Genomic DNA, 19,685 nt, shown 5'->3' on the forward strand with positions numbered 1-19,685 from the left:
CCCTGGCGCCTCGCCGTCGTCAGTGCTTGCTCGGGACACCATTCGCTTCCCAACCGCAACGCGTGCTTCGCCGTTCTGCTCGCCGCCCGCCCGCCCGATCGTCGGTAAGCTCGAACACGCCATCAGCTGGCTCTCTCCTGTGCGCCTCCCGTGTGGCGCGACGCGGCGGAGGCAGCCGTGCGTACCTGCACTGAAAGTGCCAATAAGACGTGTCCCCCGACGGTGGCGGGACACCGAAATTGAGTTTGGGCGACAGGGCCACGCTTGCGTCGTCCACCAACGAGAAACGGCCGCGATTTCGGCCCTGGTGGTCGGCTCAGGGCTTTCTTAGTCAGTAAAGCCACCTGACATACCTAACCCCGATTTCTGGGCGTCAGAGGGCCCGTCAGAGGCAGTCGGCCGCATTCGCCCGATCGCCCCACTCAGAGCTGGTGTGCCCTGCTGTCGTCCATGCTTTACGGTCACATCTTTCACCCTCCCCCGCCCCCACAGATTCAAACATGTTGAGATCCGGTCCAAGCAAGATCGGTACCCAAAATCACTCTGATTGCTGTTGCCTACTTTTGAATGACGCATAACACCCCACGACAGGCTCAGCATGCCTGCTATAGGACAGTTATTAGCACTCGTCAACTGAAGTCTCGTAGGGGCGGTGGCGTAGGCGGGCGGCGTAGCCGACGCAGGCGATGTAGCGGACGTAAAAGTCGGGACGCCTTCGGTACGCATTCTTTGGTCTCAGGTTGGTATGTACCCGTCTCGCAAGTTTTACCTTTCTCTACATTTTTTATCCAAGATGTTGCGTTTCCCTTATAAATAAAATACTTATTTTTTGCAACTTCCTGCCAGTCGTGAATTGGAGTTCTGCATCAAATGGCAATTTAAATTTGTTTTAATAGTAGTGAGATTATGTAAATGTATTTTGTTTCCAGCTGATTAAGGCCATACAGCATGGGATTATACACTGGTGTCACGAAGAGATGACATACTTTAAACTATACATGTACCAAAAAACAAGGTAGCTTTAGGAGGCTATTTGCATCAGAGAGATACTGCCAGAACAAAGTCTACTGATAAATTGGCTTCACAGAAAAGCAGATTATTTGCATATGAGAGATAATACCAGAGGACATGTAGTTTATATTATGCTATTCAGGAAGGATATCCTAGCAGTCAAGAGGTAAGTTGGAGAGAGTTCAAGCTGATAGTTGAAAAATCATTGTGTAATTTACTCAAGTAATGTACCTTAGTAAGCTTACCTGAACAATTTACTTAAGTCGTTTCATGTTCACATTACAGGGACTCTTCTTCTGTCCGTCTACTAAAAACAATGTAACTACAGACTTGAAATGTCTATGAATTGAAGGAGTAAGTGTTTCTTTATGTTTTGAGAAAATCTTTCTTTTTCTTATGTTATATAAACTATTTAAAATGCCTATTCTATAATCTGGAAAATATGTGGTCCAAAGCTAAAAACAGGACGTTTTTTCCTAATTTTAAAGTGTTAGTATTTGTTTATTTTCAGTTTTATTTTGTAATGTCAAGATCTATCTTTGTTTCCCGTTTTACTTTGAATGGTGTTCACCCCCTGTCTCATGTCTGCCTTTGCTTCCTGTCTGTTTTTCACCTCCCCTCTCCAGCTGTGTCTTGTGATTACCCTTGTGTATTTAGTCTTGCTGGCCATATCTCATTTCTGGGATTTCCCCTACTCGACTCCTATCCCCGACTTCTATCCTCGTGTCTCCGTCTCGCCCACAGGAGATGCGAGCGGAGGAGCCGAGGAGGGGAGCCGAGGAGAGAGGAGGACACTTACAGTGTCACATACATATGCAGAAGTATTATTTTAAGCAACACATTAAGTTGACGAAACACTCGAGACAAATGTAATTAAAGTCAGATCCACTCCTGTTGGGGCAGTGATATCATAAACCTGTTAATGTACGCATTCAAACACTTTTTCTTTTACCAGCTGTATTCACCTTGCAGGTGCAACTATGTGGCTTTTATCCTGGATAAAGTGTTTAAGTCATGGATGTTTAAAGTTCAACTTCTTCATATGTCTAATATTATAGTTGACTTTTCATTCAGGAAGTATGACGCTGCGCTGTCAGTACGCTTCTCCATGTTTGTGATTGGTCGAATGCTCCAAATACCACCCCTTTCATGTGAACGTGCACCTAACTAGATAGGGTACGGCTGGCTTGAGCGATCCACTTGATAACCCGCGTCGTAGTACAGTTTAGCGAGAGCGCGTATGTTTTGGATTAGGCCAACCGGCTAACTCAAACATATCCAGGTTAGGTTGAACCAGCTTCGTAGTACAGGCCTCTGATGAGGTGAACACAAAGATAATTGAAAGTAATGATAGGCATTACTAAGAAGGAAACTATGTATTACTAATAACTGATACAAAACAGTCCTTACAGAGAGTGATGAAGGTCATGATGAAGATCTGGGTGCCCTGTCCGAGGAACACAGACAACAACATGCCTTTCCTGGGGGGTCGGAAAACATCCCCGTGCACCTGCTTCCATCCTGACTCCTCCTGTGCGTCCTCCTGGGAAGAGAGAAAGCAAACAAGAGAGCAACAGTCACTATCAAGGAAGTAATGAATATTTCCATTGATCTAAGTTAAAAGGTGAACCCACAACCGAGCAGTGAACACTACCTCACCTGGTAGCAGGAAAAACGAGGCAAAGACAGCGAGAACTTGGTTTACCAAAAGCTGTAAAATGTGGTTTGAAACTTGTCTATGAATTCACTAAACGTCTTCCTTGAAAGTTGCACAAATGTTCACACCACATTTTACATTCTGTCCTAGTGTGCAGGTTTTCTGCAATCACACACCCAAACACCTGATTCAACAACCACAAAAAGGTTTTGCTAAAAGAGCTTCCATTAAGCTTACGTAAGGCACCGAGGATTTTTCCTTGGTCGTTGGAAGCTTTATGAAGTCTGCCTGTGAAATGTAACAAAATATTCATAGTTGTGGGTACTGTGCACCTGGTGTGCTTGGTGGTATTTTACACTGCAGAACTAAAGCATTAGCCATGTCACTGTGATAAACACCACCACACATTTAGCTAGAAGGATATTATGTGTAATGTTACATTTTTCAGCTAAATAGAAAAGTATTATCCATGGGATCAAAAACATGTGCAACATTTTAAAGTAACCATTTAAACCCAAATAACATAGCCTCAATAGTGTATGGTCATCAAAGCTTTTAGTATGACTATAATGTTAACGCTAAAATTGTACCATCTAATTTGAATATTTAATGTGCATGGTAACGACACGTTGCCCTGCAGCACACAAAGAAGACAAAAATGAATGACATTCAAATTGTACACTTTAACAACATAATCTGCATCTTTAAGAAATGTCTATTTGTATGCTAGTGCTTCATATACGTATCTATATCATGTTTTACAATGCCTTTACCTGGTCCACCTGGTTGTATCTGGCAATGTCCTTGTGCAGAGTTCTCAGCATGATCATGGCAACCATGCCAGACAGGAAGAGGACAATGACCAAGGAGTTCATGATGCTGGACAAACAAACAAGACATACCATAGCATCAAATAACAAGCATCAAGACCAAGGGAGTTTTAGTGAGACAGAGTTTCTGTGGTGCGCAATGTAGAAAACATCTTCAAACCTAAACCACTGGATGTTGGTGTGAGGCATGGACACCAGGATGTAGTCCCACCTAGAGGCCCACTTGATAGCATTGTTTTCCTGTAAAAGGAATTACATTCAGTGCAAAAAAAAACCTACACATTGTATTTGTCATTCTCCAAGTCAAATAGAAAATGTATACATTAGTTATGTACAATAAGTTGTACATTACAATTGGTGAGATGGTGGGAGACCTACCTCAAATGTAACCGAGTAGGTGTAGACTATTGACACATCTTTATCGAATGTCCCAGGGACCTCCATCGGGATGGCTCCTTCACAAATTGGGTTTTTTTCATCTGCCTGGTTGATACTGTGCAAAACACACAAAACTTTCCATGTTAGATTATGAATAGATCAAATGATGGTTATGAATGGTGAGATGTCATTCAGTTGCAGCACGTTGAGGTAGATTAGACCTAAATCAAATCATATCATGTAGACGTCATAAGATGTCAAGCTACGATCAAAAACCAGTAACCTCTTTGGCTCCAGAGTGGCAGCAACCAGCCGAGCCCCTCTCCATCCCTCCGCTTCTCCACTATGGTAAGATATCTTGATGTCCACATGGTTGAAGACGTAGAATGTGTTCTTCTTGTGGAACTCAGCCTGGGAAAAAAATTAAATTGTATTAATTATCAGGTTCTCTGATTTCTCTGGGTAAGATTTGTATACACTCATCGGTGTTGGGGAAATATTTTCCAAGGCCCATAACTTGACCCAGTTTATCAGTTCATACTGTCCTAACTGAGCACACGCAATGTAACCTTTGCTGCTGTGCTCTCAGCGTTCTGTCTCCCTGTTCCTGCCTGTTGGCGTCAGCTGATAGAGGTGTTATGATTCTATCTTGTTATGCACAATGTTGATTATTCTCTCTGAACTAGCCAAATACATGGGTCTGGGGTAGTTCTTCAGAATTGACGTGGCAACTCTACCGCAAAGTCAGAACTTCTGACTCTTTGACTTGTTTTGTGAATTCTCCGGCCAAAGCTCCAAATAAACCCATCAGTGTTTGACATCTAAGCTCCAGCTCTCCCTGTGTCTCCTTCCTGAGTCGGTGACTCCCACTGCATTGCTACACAGAAGTTTTCCCCCACAATTAACACCATGCAATGTCCAGTTTTCCGCATGCAGAATGTGCATACGGCAGGATGTTGAACACAGTCAGACAACACTGTATCGAGCAGGGATCAGAACCAATCCACTGATCCTCTTTCCCCAGAGGCTCATCCAGCTTTGGAGCCTCTAAGATCCCTGCACGATATATTACTAAGAACCAGCACTGGAGGAGCTAAGCTCAAGGTTTCTCAAGTTCATTCTCCAATCGAACCCACTTTTAGTGTTAATGTGAACGTTCTTACGTTGACAATAAGTTATTTCCTCTGTTAAGCTTCCATAAATTCCTTTATTTGCTTACACATAATACATCTCTTGACACATACATACAGTAGATCTCATATGTCAAATTATAAGATTTCTAAGGTCTGAAAGACAGTTGATGGGATAAGTATACCGTGTGATATCTCACAAAAGATCCTTGAAGAGGTGCCATTTGTTCTCACTGGAGACAGAACCCGTGGTGTAACCATTGATAGAAAACGTGTGCAGCAGGAACAATGAGGTAAAATAATGGTTATAATGTTTAACGTATCACTTTCTGTGAATGTTCATTTCACAGTTCTGGCTCCAGTGACCGCGAAAGCTCCTCACTACCCCTCAAGCAGCAGAAAAATAGTTTCCAGCCAGTCTCAAAGCCATTCTGATAGGATTAAGTGCCTTTGATTGATGACCTGTTCATTACAGAAGATGACATTGTGTAACAGCAAGTTGAGAGCCACGGCTTGCCTTTAGCCATTGCTAAAAGTGTGTCAGGAGGTGCACTGTCGACTCAGATGCCTGGCCAGATCAGGGTCAAATGCAGGTATAAATGAAGATTAACACTGACCTAGTGGTTGTTGTGTGATTTGTTACACTGTTGCATCAGTGAAGAAATTATCAGAGGACTTTGGCCTGTACCACGTTACAATCAATGATGCTATGGCTTCATCTTTCACGTTTTAAACTCAAGTTTTCTGCGGATACATACAAGGCTTTGGTAGCCTGCTATGCCTCCTCAGTAAGAAGGGTATTTAAAGTCTAAAGCTGTGTGGATCTCAAACGCTGGCCAGCAATCAAATCAAATCCTATCCAATCTTCTTACAAGACAGGTAGATCCACTCTACCCTGTTTGACTGACTGCGACTATTAACTCCTTAGAAGAAGAAAAGGTCGCCTTTACTGTACATCTTTCAAATCAGGTTTTCACTTCAGTTATTCTTAAGTTTACATTTTACAATTTCTAAACTATATACATGTGAAATCAAGTTTAAAAGACGCTTTTGAATCGATAAGGAATTGTAATTTAGTTCTAAACACTGGTATAAAGAGTATTCACATTAGCTTTTTTTTTAAAAGTTATTTGACCAAGTCATTGGGCATAACAGCTTACGGGTGTTTACGATAAAGTCACACAAATTCAAAACATTTTCGATTGTGTTTTCAGCGTGCAGTTGTTCACAGATTCAGAACGCTCTATCTCAAAGCTTGTCTCATCCTCTCTCTCCGTGAAGACAGTTTAAGTACAAAATTGTCAGACAAAGAATCCAAAAAATATATATGTATATAGATAAATAGATTGCATATGAACATAAATGTAGCCTCACAACTCTTCAGCGCTTTTTGAGGTAAAAGAACATCAGCCCTTTATGATTGCATGTTTTCACTCACTGTATCAAAGCTACAAAGGACTGTTTTACACCATTAACAGATCCTTCAGGACTCAGGCTACTCTAACTGGCAACCCAAAACAGATTTTTAGCCCAATTTCTCCACACACTCATGGCCTGCCGCTTCCAAAACAGCAGCAGCTAAGTGCAGTGTGCAACCTACAGTACTACTATACTGTGTGGTAACTGACCGCCAATAGGAACACTGTAAATACTTTTGCTATTGCTAGTTTCTGAGCTTATCAAACCAGGTTTTCCAATTACATCGGAAATGCTTTGATTATTGCTATGATAAAGGGAAATATATGTTGTCCATGTATATATTTTTCAAAAGTTCATGGCTGTGTGTTGGAGGAAGCGGACTAAGGAGGAAGTTTCAAACGCGTCGCAACTTCCGGGAAAAAAACAAGCTTCTCTTGCGGTCAGAGTCCAAAACGTTACTTCATGGTGATGTTTTCTGACTCTTCTCTCCTCGGAGAATAGATAGGCTGACTGCGGACTGGACCACAGACCAGACCTGAATACACTAGACTAAATATAGGCTAGACTGAACCAGACCAGATGCAAACGGGGCTGAACTGGCCTGCAGCAGAGCGGAGAGCACCTAACCTGAGAGAACTACGCTGCAGTAGATCAGACCAGACCAAACTGGCCTAGTCGAGCCCCAACTACACTAGCTGTCGGATCAGAATAGGCTAGCGTAGCCTAGGTTAATTCTAAACAGATCGCATCAGTCCAGATCCAAGCACTGGAGGAATTTAGCAGATGGTGCAGGTCTTTGACTTCGCGTCGCCACCAGCTAGATAAACACACAGAAATAAAGAATGTGTTTATACAGGGTGATTGTGAAGACTTGGATCAGGACCAGTATAGATTGTTTTGTTCCATACCTTTTTTGTTCTCATCCTCTTCCAGTTTCTTCTTCTCATCCTCGATGGCCTTTATCTTCGCGTTGTATATCTCGGCATGCTTGTTCCATTCGCACCTGTTGTTTTTCAGACCGTCAAACATGGGCGTGATCTCTTTGTGGAACCTGGAGAACTCCTGATAAATCAAAGAAAAAGGGATGTAGGGTATCTGTTATTCACATCGTGGGATGCGCCGAGGCAGGAGAGCTAACAGGAAGGAAAATGTTGGTGTTCCAAATACATGATATGCCTCTTAGACAAGGAGTCCGCATGATCCACTGACACATTTTCTTTATGGATGTGTGTGTTCTTGTCCAAATACCATACTGACAGACTGAAAAACAGCTAGTAGACATTCCATTGGGGCCAGCTGGTTTCAAAAGGTTCATCTATATACATGATGTTGTTCAACCCAACACCCTTAAATCAAGACTACATGCTGCGTTGTGATCCCGCATGCAAGATGCGCTATTGACTCTGAGCTACACCTTTCTGACAGTCTTATCAAAGATTTACCATACACAGCAGGCTTTACACAATATTATTTATCACACAGTTGGAGGTACGCTTAAAAATACAAGATATTGCCTTGAAAATAGAAGTTACACTTTAAACTAGGGCCTCAGAGTAAGGTTGATACATGAGTTCAGTTACTTTTGCAGCTTTTGTGAAGCTCTTTGAAAGTATCAAAATTGATTATAGTGAACTAAATCAAAACAACTCATGGGTAGAATAGGTTTTTTTATGGTGCTTTGCTGGGAATCAAAAGCAAATAAAAGCTGGATTAAATTGTTACAGCCCTTTAGACTGTGGCTGTGTTACAATTCTAACAGTTACACATAACACAGGCCAGACTCCCTTTTGCTAGATCCATGTCTGGCATATTTCACGCTTTGACATCCAACATCACCTCCCCTTCAATGTTTAGAATAAATCATACTTCTAATGTTTCCACAACAGCTGATTATTACCTTGTAAACAAAGGAGCACACGAAGTCGATGAAACCGCACTGCATCTTGCCTAGCTGTTCAGAACAGTTTCTGTCCATCATGGGCTGAGAGAGACAGAGGGAAGAGTTTCAGGGTTTACAAATTGCCCTGAAAAAGAAAATATGTGAAAGGCGTGGTGAGAGCGGTGTGACCCTTACAATTGGCTGTTGGTCCAAAACACTTCTCTCCAAATCTCCCTGTTCCCAGAATTCAGCAGCGACCATCAGGGCCACCTGCAGAGAGACACACAAGAGGGAGAAATAATGATACAGAGGAAATCATTGTGGATCAGCAGAAAAAGGTCACTTCCCCGCAATTTCTTTAACAGTTTCTAACATTTGATATCAAAGGAAAAACAAACTCCGTCACATAAGTGTCCTATAAACCCGGTTTGTTTCTGTTGTCATGGCTTTTAGCTCTCCTATTTCAAAAAAGAAAATACCCTTTCGTATATGTTTTGGATGAAATACAGGTGTTTATGCTGAATAACCTGATAAAAGATTGAGGACAGGTGGAATATTAAAATAATGTGATGTGTGGAACTCAATAGGTTTGTCCTAGCTGAACAAACCTCACTATCCACTTTCTAAACTGCTAATGTGAAAGCCACCCACCTTGCTCTGCACCTCCCAGGGTTTGCAGATAGCTGACAAGTCACAGCCTGTCATCATCATGGCCCTGGAGGTGAGAGAGAGAGAGTCAGTCAGGGAGAACAACGTGAACCCCTAGGTCATGCAAGGGTTTCAGAAATCTTTTTTTACAAACACAGTGGAGTCAGTTACATACATTATGATTTCCTTCCTGGTGGGATTGTTGGAAATATAGTTAATGGCCTCCTTTTCGTCTGGCATTGGCTCTGTGGCATTCACAATGTTTTGGAACATGGTTCTCTTTCTGCGTGACGAGATAGCAGAGTGTTAGTCAGACCGACTGAACTGAATAAATACACAAACTGGTCGCGTAAAATGAGTCAGTCAAAAGAAAACAACAGAAGTGTACAGACAAACATTGATGGCGTCAGCTGTAATTCTGCGGATCAAGCGTGGGGAGTATTTACGAGAACTTACTTGAAGTAAAGGGCCAGATCAGTGGCGATGATGCAGACGTCAAACAAGTGCTGCACGTTCTCAAACTGACGCTTTTGGAGGTTGCAGAATATGTTCAGGGTCTGCAACAGAGAGTAAAAGTGGTCAAAATGTGGTCCCACTTCTTGCATTGAAGTCTTTACTGTCAAAAAGGTGTCATACTTCATCAGCCATGAGCGTCTTGCTGTACTCCAAATGGTGCCTCTCCATGATGGAGGAGCCATGAAGTTTAGCCAGAGGATGTTGACTCCTGCAGAAGAAAGAAAAACATATATTTACACACAGGTTACACACACACATGCAAGCACTCTCTACACACACAATACACTTGTTTGACTTGCTTTGTCTGGTAGAGGTTGTTGGTCCCTCTGTGGTCGATATCGTGGCAGAAAGCAGCAGCCACCATGGCGAAGGCATCTAGATCAGAGTAGTACTTCCTCAGCTTCCCTGTCTGTAGGCAGAGGAGACGGATCATGGATTTGTAATGTGCAGATGTTACAGATTGTGCCCTCTAATTAAATGGATGATGTGTCCAGAACAAGATGAAAACAGCATTTCTCAATTCTCACATCTTATTTGATATGGTGTTTTAGGCCATTCAAATCTAGAAACACATTGGTACCTATAAATACTAATTGTATTATCTTTGATGATTTAATATCCCTTTAAAAACTATTACATATCGTCACCTTCTTAAACTAATGGCCTAAGTCATATTTGAACGTTTTTCAAAAAACTGAACCAAATATAGAATATATGATATATATTAATTATTTCACACAAATAGGTTTTGACAATATATGATTATTGACATACAAATAAAACTGTCTGTCAATTGTGTAAAATAAGAGGATTAGATGACTTAGGCCAATTTATGAACATGTTGTTGTGATTTAGGCAATTTGAAACCTGACTTAGGCCTTATGACTTCTGGAGTAAGTGCACTTCTCTTTTCCGCATTACTTTGACAGACCATGTTTTCTTTTTCTTGAAGCAGCCATTTTGTAAAGCTTGTAAAATGGACTAAGTCACAAGACAATGTGACTTAGGCCATTTTCTTTTTTAAATATATGGCCTAAGTCACACTCTTGACATAGGCCACTATCCTATCAGGGTAGGAACAGCACCCTGATAGGATGTTGTTGTCACTTTTTGAAAGTAAATGTCTTCACTTTCAAAAAGTGAAGACATTTGAAAAGTAACCCAGAGCCTATGTTCATGCGATCCGTTATAAATAGGAAGAAGTGTAGAGAGCCTGAAGCAGGTACCAATGGCAAAAGGCAGGTTGCAGTGTACAGATGTTTTTTACCAGAGGTGGCCAGCATCAAGAAGAGATGATTTAGGCAAAAAAAACATTTTCTCCAAAATATGACTTAGGCCATTAGTTTAAGAAGGTGACAATATTAAACCTGTATTGGTGCGTTTCTCAGTTAACTCAATGATGGATAAAACACATTATGAGCCTGTATACACATTCTTGTAAAACATAGCAGCCTGTGTGACTGTCACAGCATGTCTTTTGTAAAATAGTGTGCAGTGAGCTGTAGTGTCAAAGTTTATAGCATCGAACACAGATATGAAATGGAGAAATATAAGACATGTTTTGGGGTTAGGGGTTTGCTTCAGATGTAGCAGATGTTTTGGAGGCGTTACCTGCAGCAGGCAGAACATGGTGTGGCCCACGTTGAAGCCGTGCCTCCAGTTGTGGTAGGTGATGGAACGGTAACCCTTCCTCACCGTGTACATCCATCTAGTCAGTGTCTGAGTAGGAGAGTGGGAGTGAAGCAAAGTTGATCATATGTGAGGGTTTTTAGATGAGCCAGGACATAGCATCTCCTTGTAGAGTAATCCCAGGGCAGATTGTCTTTCACACCAAATGATGAACATGGATAACATTGTTTCTTTAACATATTAAAATGTAATCAAGTTTTATATGTGTGTAAAATACATACTATTGAAATCCAAGCCTGCTATGAGCGTAGCATTATTAGCAGAACAACACAACAACACATCAAAGTTAGTGTCTAACTTCATGCACTCACCTCTGCAGGAACTTTAAACTTTTCCACAACTCCGAGCTCAAAGAACATGCGAATGCCGGCTCTGATGAGGTCGATCTCGGAGACGGGGAGGTCACTGAAGGAGAACAGGTACAGGTTCTCTCCGGTGACATTGTCAGGTGGCGGGCAGTTTGCTCTCTGAAGAAAAACAACAACAGATTTAACTTAGAAAACATCCATTAGTCATTCAACACTCGCATGCATATTCCCCTTTCAAGAAAAGAATACTCCAAAATCCATTAAAATGCTGATATTTAATGAAGTCTGCGCGTATACACATTTTTAAACCTATTCATACATAAGTGCTTTGATAGGTGTAAAGTAATAATCTTTTGTGACACCGTTTTTTCATCTCATTGAAAGTATTTGTCCTGAAGGTTAGCAAAGTAAACACATACCAACAGTTTGTACATCTCTTTCTGGTCGAGGTCTTCTGGCTCTGCGTCAAACTTTTCATTGGTGTTCTGGTTAGAAAAGAGAGATCAGCACATTATTATGGCTTACATTGAACTTATGAATGTGCTGCCATCCCCTACAGACATTCACAGTATAATTTGTAGACAAAAAGCTAAAACCATCATGTTATTCCAAGAACTCAAAGCAATCGTCTCCACTAGACATGTTCTTAGCCCTTTAATCGCTTCTATTGGAAGACTGCTGAACCAAAAGCTATTCAGGAAGCATTAACCTTTGACCGCTGTTAATCCCTGCTCGAGTGGCCTCTTGATCAAATGCTGAGAAATCAAAGGTACGTTTCTGGAGAGGAAATGTGGAAACTGACCAGGATGGACTGCATCTCAGCTGAGGTGCATTTGGTCTGGTACAACAGCATCTCCTGGGCGATTTCCTTCCTCCACTCCATACGGTTCAGCCTGTCATAGGTGTCGCAAACCAGCACGGACCAACCCAAGAACTGAGTCAGGGCCTGGCAAAAACAACCAGAGTGAGAAGGAAGGAGAAAAAATAAACACATCTGTACTTTTTCTTCACTCCTGGGACACTCCAGAAAACTCCAACATATCTCAGAGTGTTATGAAGTTACTGCTTTCAGGGACATTTTGTTCATTGACAGACAACAACATGAGATCCCAAATGACAGGAAATAATGATAATAAAAAGCGAGAGAGAGTGTGTGGGGCTGACCTCAGTGATCTGCTCATCGTGTTCATCAAATGGCTTGCCGTCTTTCCTGTTGAAGAAAGTGGCGATGCCCACAATTTCTTCCTTCTTGTTGACAATGGGCAGCGACAGGCAGTTTTTGATAATAAAACCTGATTCATCCACAGCCTCTTTCTGCAAGACATTGCAAAAAACGATGTTAAAACCATGCATGAAATTTAAAGCAAGTCTCAATTCTTCTTGAACACGGATATCTAAACAGTATAGGCGCGTTCACACCAAGTACTTTTCCCACAAAGGTTCCTGAGGACTACGATTTAGTTGCGTTCACACGAAAAAGTCCCAGGAACTAAATTAGTTCTAGAGAACCTTTTTTACCCCCTTTTCGGAGAAAAAGGTTTCTGTGTCTGATTGGCTGGGCGGAATGCAAACCACGCCCCGTCAAACTCCCAAAAACGTTTGTGAAGCTGCCATGTTAATATCATTATTAGCATTAGCATTAGCCCAGGGCAGAAACGCAGAGAGACTAACTTATGACAACACAAAATAAAACATGGGAGCGGTGGAGATGAGGAGGTGTCGGTGTTCAGGCCGTTTACCCGGAAGGCTTCAGTAGAAGCTGCTGGTTTGAATAAAAGCTTCTACTGAAGCCAGTCCCTAACTCCGGGGACTTCCGGCCGGGGATTTTGGGCGGCAGTATACGCCGTGAAGTTGTTTGCGGCCTGCCAGTAAACGAAAGCAGAAAAAGAAGAAGTGACGTCAGCGGCTTCATTTTCCTAATCCACCCATGATCCACCCCCAGGAACTAATTTCCGGTGTGAACGCGATCTGTACTTAGTTCATGAGAACTAAAGAGTTCTCAGGAACCTTTGTGGGAAAAGTACTTGGTGTGAACGCGCCTATTGACATAAAAAGTGCATATTTAACAATATATGGAATCCTATACTGGTGTGTTTTGATAGAATCAGAGGGATGAAACCCCTCTTTAATGGTCACACATGCAGAGCACACAGCACACACAGTGACATGTGGCCTCTGCATTTAACCCATCCTAGTACTAGGAGCAGTGGGCAGCTATTGTACAGCGCCCGGGGAGCAATGGGGAGCCGTCCGTCACAGAAGATGGCTCTTAGTGCCTTAATACGGTCTGTCGCTATTGATTTACTGGACTATCCGGTCGACTAGTCCACCCATTACTTAGAGTGGAGGCTTGTACTGTTGGATGTAAGGTGATGTCTCGTGTTTGTTCTTACTTATCGCAGTGTTATTCACTTTTATTTTCAAGACTGGTCGTCCATGAGATGTCATACATAGCACTTACAGTGGACTTTCTAGGCGCGAATAGTCAGGGGGATCCAACTCTTATGCCGACTGGTCCTTCACTGATCCATAATTTGGAAGTGTCTGCTCTGGAAATCAAACAAGTCACACACGTATTGGGCGGATACGTATATAGTGAAAAGTAAGATACAGAGTAAAATAACATGATGCGGTTGATGTATCGATATAGGCTGTGGGTAACATATAGAAGAAACAAACAATATCATTGCGTCTAAATTTTTTCATGTTAGATGTATACTCTCTGTTTGATTTAGTTAGTATCAGTTATTTACATATGTTTGTTGCAGCCACGGAGTTAATAAACAACTATTTACAATCGAACAAAAAGAACAACACGGACGAAGCCAGTGGATATAAAATTTCGCAAGGAATCGATTTTATCAACAACGATATTACTCTAAGCGTCAATCTTATTAGATGGCAGTACGGTAAAACTTATAGTGTATCAAAATCGTTTCGCTGAGGGGATTGGCAAACATATATACCCAGAAAGCACGTAGGTCTTAGAACCGTGTACTAACATTTCGCTACGTTAGACCGTCTACTAAAGAATAGAAAGGGTATCCACTACTCTCCGATAGAAATAGGAGAAACCGAAGGTAGGTTTGTGACCACCAGCGGACTCGGGTTCCGTGACTCCTNGTTGTTTGCGGCCTGCCAGTAAACGAAAGCAGAAGAAGAAGAAGTGACGTCAGCGGCTTCATTTTCCTAATCCACCCATGATCCACCCCCAGGAACTAATTTCCGGTGTGAACGCGATCTGTACTTAGTTCATGAGAACAAAAGAGTTCTCAGGAACCTTTGTGGGAAAAGTACTTGGTGTGAACGCGCCCATTGACATAAAAAGTGCATATTTAACAATATATGGAATCCTATACTGGTGACATGTGGCCTCTGCATTTAACCCATCCTAGTACTAGGAGCAGTGGGCAGCTATTGTACAGCGCCCGGGGAGCAATGGGGAGTGGGGGGTTGTCCAGTGCCTTGCTCAAGGGCACCACCAGTGTTTGGATGGAGGGTAAAAGTGTCCTCACCTGGAAAGTGAAGAAATCATCTGCAGCCACGTTCATCATGTTGCAAATCTGCACGAAGACACATTAAAAACGTTAAGATCCGGCGCTTTGCAAATATTATTCAAAGCTGCTATTTCTAATCAATCTTTGCAACAACTTTTTCTTACTTTTAATTGTAACAAGGCAACAAAAAAAACCTACATTTATCACATATTACAACTGTTTTAACTTTATTGCATATTGTTTGTTGCAATATGTTCAAAAAAAAGTACAATGTCTAGCTATGAATTGGGATTCAATAAATGAAAATGAAAAGTGTATTCATTGGTTCACACTGACACAAATCCTACCTAGTCACTTCCTGTGAGTATCACTGCTGATAAGGGTCTTTTCAGTGACATATCACACAACCTGTATTCCTGCGCCTTTTATTTCTCTACATTATTCTGTTTGTGTGGATGTGTGTCTGTTCATATTCTACAAGTCAGCTGCCCTTTATTTTGTATGCTTCTCTAATTCCAGTGATTCTCGTAGAGAACTGCCCTGCGGAAACAGTGAGAGACTTACAAAGCCATTCTCTGCAACGTAGGATGGCAGGCCGCTAACAAGAGCCCAGTGATCTACAGGCGGACCACTGAAAAAGAGAGAGAAACACAGAGAGTTGAGTGAGAAAGTTATGTTCTGATATACAAAATAAACAGTTTTGACCCACATTTTACGAAAACCATACCCAAATAACCCCAAGAATAGTCGGTGGACCATCTTAGCACATGCTTTAAATGTGAGTTTATGATCAGACTCAAAACTAAGTCAAGACTTTTATTTTAAAAGATGAAATTCTTTGGACTCCAAACGTGTTTTTTTCATGCTGTATTTTGAAATGCATTGTGTTAGATTGAGTGGATTTGTAGCTTCTGCTGCTTACGGTATGACTTTGATTTCTTCTTTGACGCCTTCCAGGAGGTAGTCAATAATCTTGTAAAAGATGACTTCCTGTAAAAGAATAAGAAGCCTGTTAGAAATGATTGATTTATCTAAACTGTGTTGGACAATAGAACATTTGAAGCAAGTGGGAATTCAAATTCTACAAGAGGAAATGAAGTTAGTTACCCTGCCGTCTGGCGTCTTTGGTCCTTTATAGGGTTCCACATCCCCCAGTTTCACAGGCCATTCATCATAGAATTCCTACAGGGGGGAAAACACAGACAATAAAATCAAAATAAATGGTTTTCTATTTGATCTTAAGTGTAAAATTGTAGATATTTTGCAAGACCAACCTTCTCTTTGGTCATGTCCAACAGGCCCACTGAGTATCTTTCACATCCGAGATAGATCCTTACAGTGTAGAGCGCTTTGTGGAACTGTCTCTCAATGTCTGTCAACTCCTCAAAGACTTTACTGGCCGACCAGAGCAGCACCTACAAGGGAAACGACCACAATGGATGCAGGTGTAATTAAATGTGTATCTGTGGCATATAGTTTGGGCACCGTTATAAATAAATACAGATGAATTACAGAATACTCAGGGTTTAGTTTACCTGACTCCTTCTGGACTCCACATTGAACATGTAGTTTGTGTGATGCTGCAGGGCGATGACTTGGGCAAAGTTCATGTACTTGTGGAAGAGCTAAGGACCAAATTAGATTAGAGGTTTCATCAATACACAACAGCAGACTTTCAGACTATGACAGATGGGAACTTCAAAAGCTCAAAAGTCTCATCTGACTTCTTTTCCATTAGCAAAGTTGTGATTATTCAAGTGAAGTAAATGTATCGGAGGGATTTCTCTTTCCCAGATCAGTAAACCATGACCCAAACACAAGTGATTCTCGTGAGTAAAAGTCCCCATTTGGTACATTTGTTACAAAGATTACATGTTTTGTTCATGGATTTACACAAAAATACATATAATAAGTGTTTGAGGCTTGAAAAAATCTATTACAGTAGTGATTTACTCATTTAGAATCATGAACCAACAAATAGGGATGTAGACATTATAATAAACTCTATCTTAGCAGTTCAAGGACCAACAGATGTCGTTATTTTCTATTTATGTTCCTGAGAATCAACATTACAGCCCCAAGAGTAAAACATATGCATTTCTTTAAGGAATGGTTGAGTTTATTGCCTCTGTTTATGAGACACAGTAGTGAATGTTCTTCGATATAGACTGATAATATATTCCCAGTTAAAAGGTGGGGTAGGTACGTTTGAGAAACCGGCTCGAGATACACTTTTTGTTATATTCCATGGAATGCTCTTAACATCCCAATAGCAATGAATATCTTAAGTGCTTTGACAAAAAATCCATAAAAAAATGTCATCTGTGGAAGCCGTAGTATTGTAAAAAGCACGACCAATCATCTGAGCCGGCCCGGCTAAAATAACTGGATGGCCTACCTGCCTGTCAGCCTTCCATCTGTGCACAAACTTATCTCGTGCCCTCATTGGTCGTGTGTGTTGGAGGAGGGGCTCTGTAAGGAAGTCGCAGATTTGTTCCGGTTGTGTATTTCAAATTCTAGCGCACTCGAGCTGGTTTCTCCAAAATTACCTACCCCACCTTTAAATCCATATTTTTAAAGTATATACCTAGAAATGTATGAACATAACATTCCTGTAAAGTAGAGTGTAAAGTTACAATGTATTAATAAACGAGGGGGAAAAACACTGTTTCAGCTCACTCAGTAAATCACTAAGGATTAGAGTCAATGGACATGATTAGGTGTGTATTCTTACCTTCTCATCCTCTGGAGAGAATGTGTCCGCTCCTATTTTGTTAAGTGCCATGACAACTCCAAGGCACTCTTTGTCAGCCATCAGAGGAAAAGTAAGCGTGCATGATGTCTTGTATCCGGTCTGTTTGTCCACAAAGTCAGAGAATTTGGGGTTCTGTAGGAGGAGAAAAAAAGGACTTCATTAAGAGTCTGTCAGATTTAAATATTCAGACTCAATGTTTCTAACGGTGATGTTACTTCGAAAATATAAACTCCAATTTGTTGTTTATTCACTAATCAATATTCTATTTTTGGCTACACTTGGCAGCAGAAGACTTAAGGCTTTGAACCAATACCGGTAGACCACAGTGAAAAATGTTCTCCTTTTATCAGAGAATTAAAATAAGCTTATTGATGATGGAACACATCTGTTGCTGTGCACATTAAAACATCTTTTTTAACAAAAATTACTGGTGAAGCCTACACTCAGGCAAATTACTTAAAAATAATAATATAATACAATCTAATTAATACAATTAAACATTTCTAAGGCAAATAATATCACAGTAATAAGAAAACATCGGTTTCACACAAAACATAATCTTGCAGAGCACACGCACCACCTTCGTTACCTTTCACCCTTGACACCTTTTTTCTATAACAAGATAGCAAATGAATGAATTCTCACCTTTGTGACGTCAGGAACATTTTGTGGCTTTTTGCTGAGTGCAGTGAAACCGACGATACCCATATCGTGAGGGAAAACAATTTCAGCCTGTGGATGGACCAAGTTTGCTTCATATTTAGAGGTTGGGGTCACGTCAAAGAGGCAACTGGCGAGCTCAGGTATTCCGTTTCTCGACCGGCAAATATAAAAACCGATCCTGTCGGCCTGTATGATCAGTGCAATTCTTTGTAACACTTTGTGAATGGACTCCTCCATGGGCAGCTGAGTCTGCATTTGCAGGACCAACTCATAGATGATGGCGGCTTCTTGCACAGAGTTAATATCCTTGAAGGAAGCGGTGTCTTTGACATCAACAGGTGCAGAAAAGGCGGCGGACAGAGCTTCAGCCCGTACCTTCTTGTCAAAGTATTCTTTGGCGAACTGCGGGTTGTTCTCCAGGTATTTCTCCACGCTATCTTTGTCTGCCATTTTGAAATTGAGTAGTGTTTTATTCCCTTCCTATTTTCACAAAAGCATCACCTGCAGGGATACGGGAAAATGGACAGGGGAAGCTTTTCGTTGGCCTACAGGGTTGGGTATATCAGCAGCATTGTCCTCCACGGTCCCAGAGGGAGTCACAAACACATCCCGTGTCCACCGACAGACAGAATAGGACTGAGTGTGGCTAAGAGGCTGAAAGGATCAAAGTGTCCGCTAATGAATGTGACGTCATGAGATTAAAACCCCTGCTCTAAGCGTCCTTAACCCGCAAATCCCAACGCTGATCATTTTATATCGGGCAACACAGGAGAGAGTGAGACTACTGTCAGGTCAAATGCCAGGTCCAGGGCTACACCGTGAGGATGGACAAGTAAATATGAAAGACTTACTGCTGGCATGGGTCTTCAGACAAGAGAAAACTTTTCAGAAGTAACCTTGTGACAACAATAGGCATTTGCTTTGGCTTTAACCAGTCTTTTTATCCTCACACATGGACCTACTCACTAGTGTCACCTTAGTGATGCTTCACCTGAGCTGTGCCTGGCTAAAGAACCCCTCACTGAATAAAAATAGTACACCAGGATCCTGCTCTAAAATCCAATCCAAACTAAACATTTGAGCAGGCAGGAGACATTCATTCAGGTTTTCTTGCCTTACACTGAAACGTTGACTTTAATTCAATGTATTATGTCAACAAATGTTCCATATCTATTTTACACGTAGGTTAGTTGAACGCAATCATATGAAGTTAAAATAAAAAAATAGTAGTAGTTTCAAGTCAACGTTTTTCAGTGTAGTTAACCTCGTCCAATATCAAAGCTTAAATGTTACCACTGTTCTCTC

General features: G+C 41.4%; 2 protein-coding genes across 2 annotated transcripts; both read right to left on the reverse strand.

Moving 5' to 3' along the window:
- Positions 1-2,383: 2,383 nt before the first annotated feature.
- On the reverse strand, positions 2,384-4,290 carry LOC104963159 (transmembrane 9 superfamily member 2-like). Its single transcript, XM_010791721.1, has 6 exons — positions 4,160-4,290; positions 3,877-3,991; positions 3,659-3,738; positions 3,442-3,547; positions 2,906-2,956; positions 2,384-2,554 (listed from the first exon to the last, which is right to left on the reverse strand). Exons 2-6 carry the CDS (start codon positions 3,940-3,942, stop codon positions 2,384-2,386), a joined length of 474 nt encoding a protein of 157 aa, XP_010790023.1. The 5' UTR covers positions 3,943-3,991; positions 4,160-4,290.
- A 773-nt stretch (positions 4,291-5,063) lies between these two features.
- On the reverse strand, positions 5,064-18,830 carry pde6c (phosphodiesterase 6C, cGMP-specific, cone, alpha prime). Its single transcript, XM_010791536.1, has 22 exons — positions 18,363-18,830; positions 17,697-17,849; positions 16,498-16,587; positions 16,237-16,377; positions 16,070-16,144; positions 15,885-15,952; positions 15,527-15,593; positions 14,981-15,028; positions 12,630-12,779; positions 12,268-12,411; positions 11,885-11,950; positions 11,469-11,624; positions 11,080-11,187; positions 9,768-9,877; positions 9,589-9,676; positions 9,409-9,509; positions 9,128-9,235; positions 8,956-9,019; positions 8,500-8,574; positions 8,323-8,406; positions 7,334-7,487; positions 5,064-7,242 (listed from the first exon to the last, which is right to left on the reverse strand). Exons 1-22 carry the CDS (start codon positions 18,828-18,830, stop codon positions 7,202-7,204), a joined length of 2,559 nt encoding a protein of 852 aa, XP_010789838.1. The 3' UTR covers positions 5,064-7,201.
- Positions 18,831-19,685: the final 855 nt, after the last annotated feature.

The sequence above is a fragment of the Notothenia coriiceps genome, unplaced genomic scaffold, assembly GCF_000735185.1.
Source record: "Notothenia coriiceps isolate Sejong01 unplaced genomic scaffold, NC01 NC01_scaffold00001630, whole genome shotgun sequence".
Lineage (NCBI taxonomy): Eukaryota > Metazoa > Chordata > Actinopteri > Perciformes > Nototheniidae > Notothenia > Notothenia coriiceps.

What these genes read in the sequence shown, in the direction of transcription:
- LOC104963159 (XM_010791721.1), bottom strand. Translation starts at nt 3,942, where the DNA reads ATGGAGGTCCCTGGGACATTCGATAAAGATGTGTCAATAGTCTACACC. An exon ending in ACCAACATCCAGTGGTTTAG is followed by an intron (nt 3,548 to 3,658) that starts GTTTGAAGATGT and finishes TTGTTTGTCCAG; the next exon opens with CATCATGAACTCCTTGGTCA. An exon ending in AAAAATCCTCGGTGCCTTAC is followed by an intron (nt 2,555 to 2,905) that starts GTAAGCTTAATG and finishes CTCTCTTCCCAG; the next exon opens with GAGGACGCACAGGAGGAGTC.
- pde6c (XM_010791536.1), bottom strand. Translation starts at nt 18,830, where the DNA reads ATGGCAGACAAAGATAGCGTGGAGAAATACCTGGAGAACAACCCGCAG. An exon ending in TGGAGTCCAGAAGGAGTCAG is followed by an intron (nt 16,378 to 16,497) that starts GTAAACTAAACC and finishes TTTCCCTTGTAG; the next exon opens with GTGCTGCTCTGGTCGGCCAG. An exon ending in ATGATTTCTTCACTTTCCAG is followed by an intron (nt 12,780 to 14,980) that starts GTGAGGACACTT and finishes AATGTCTTGCAG; the next exon opens with AAAGAGGCTGTGGATGAATC.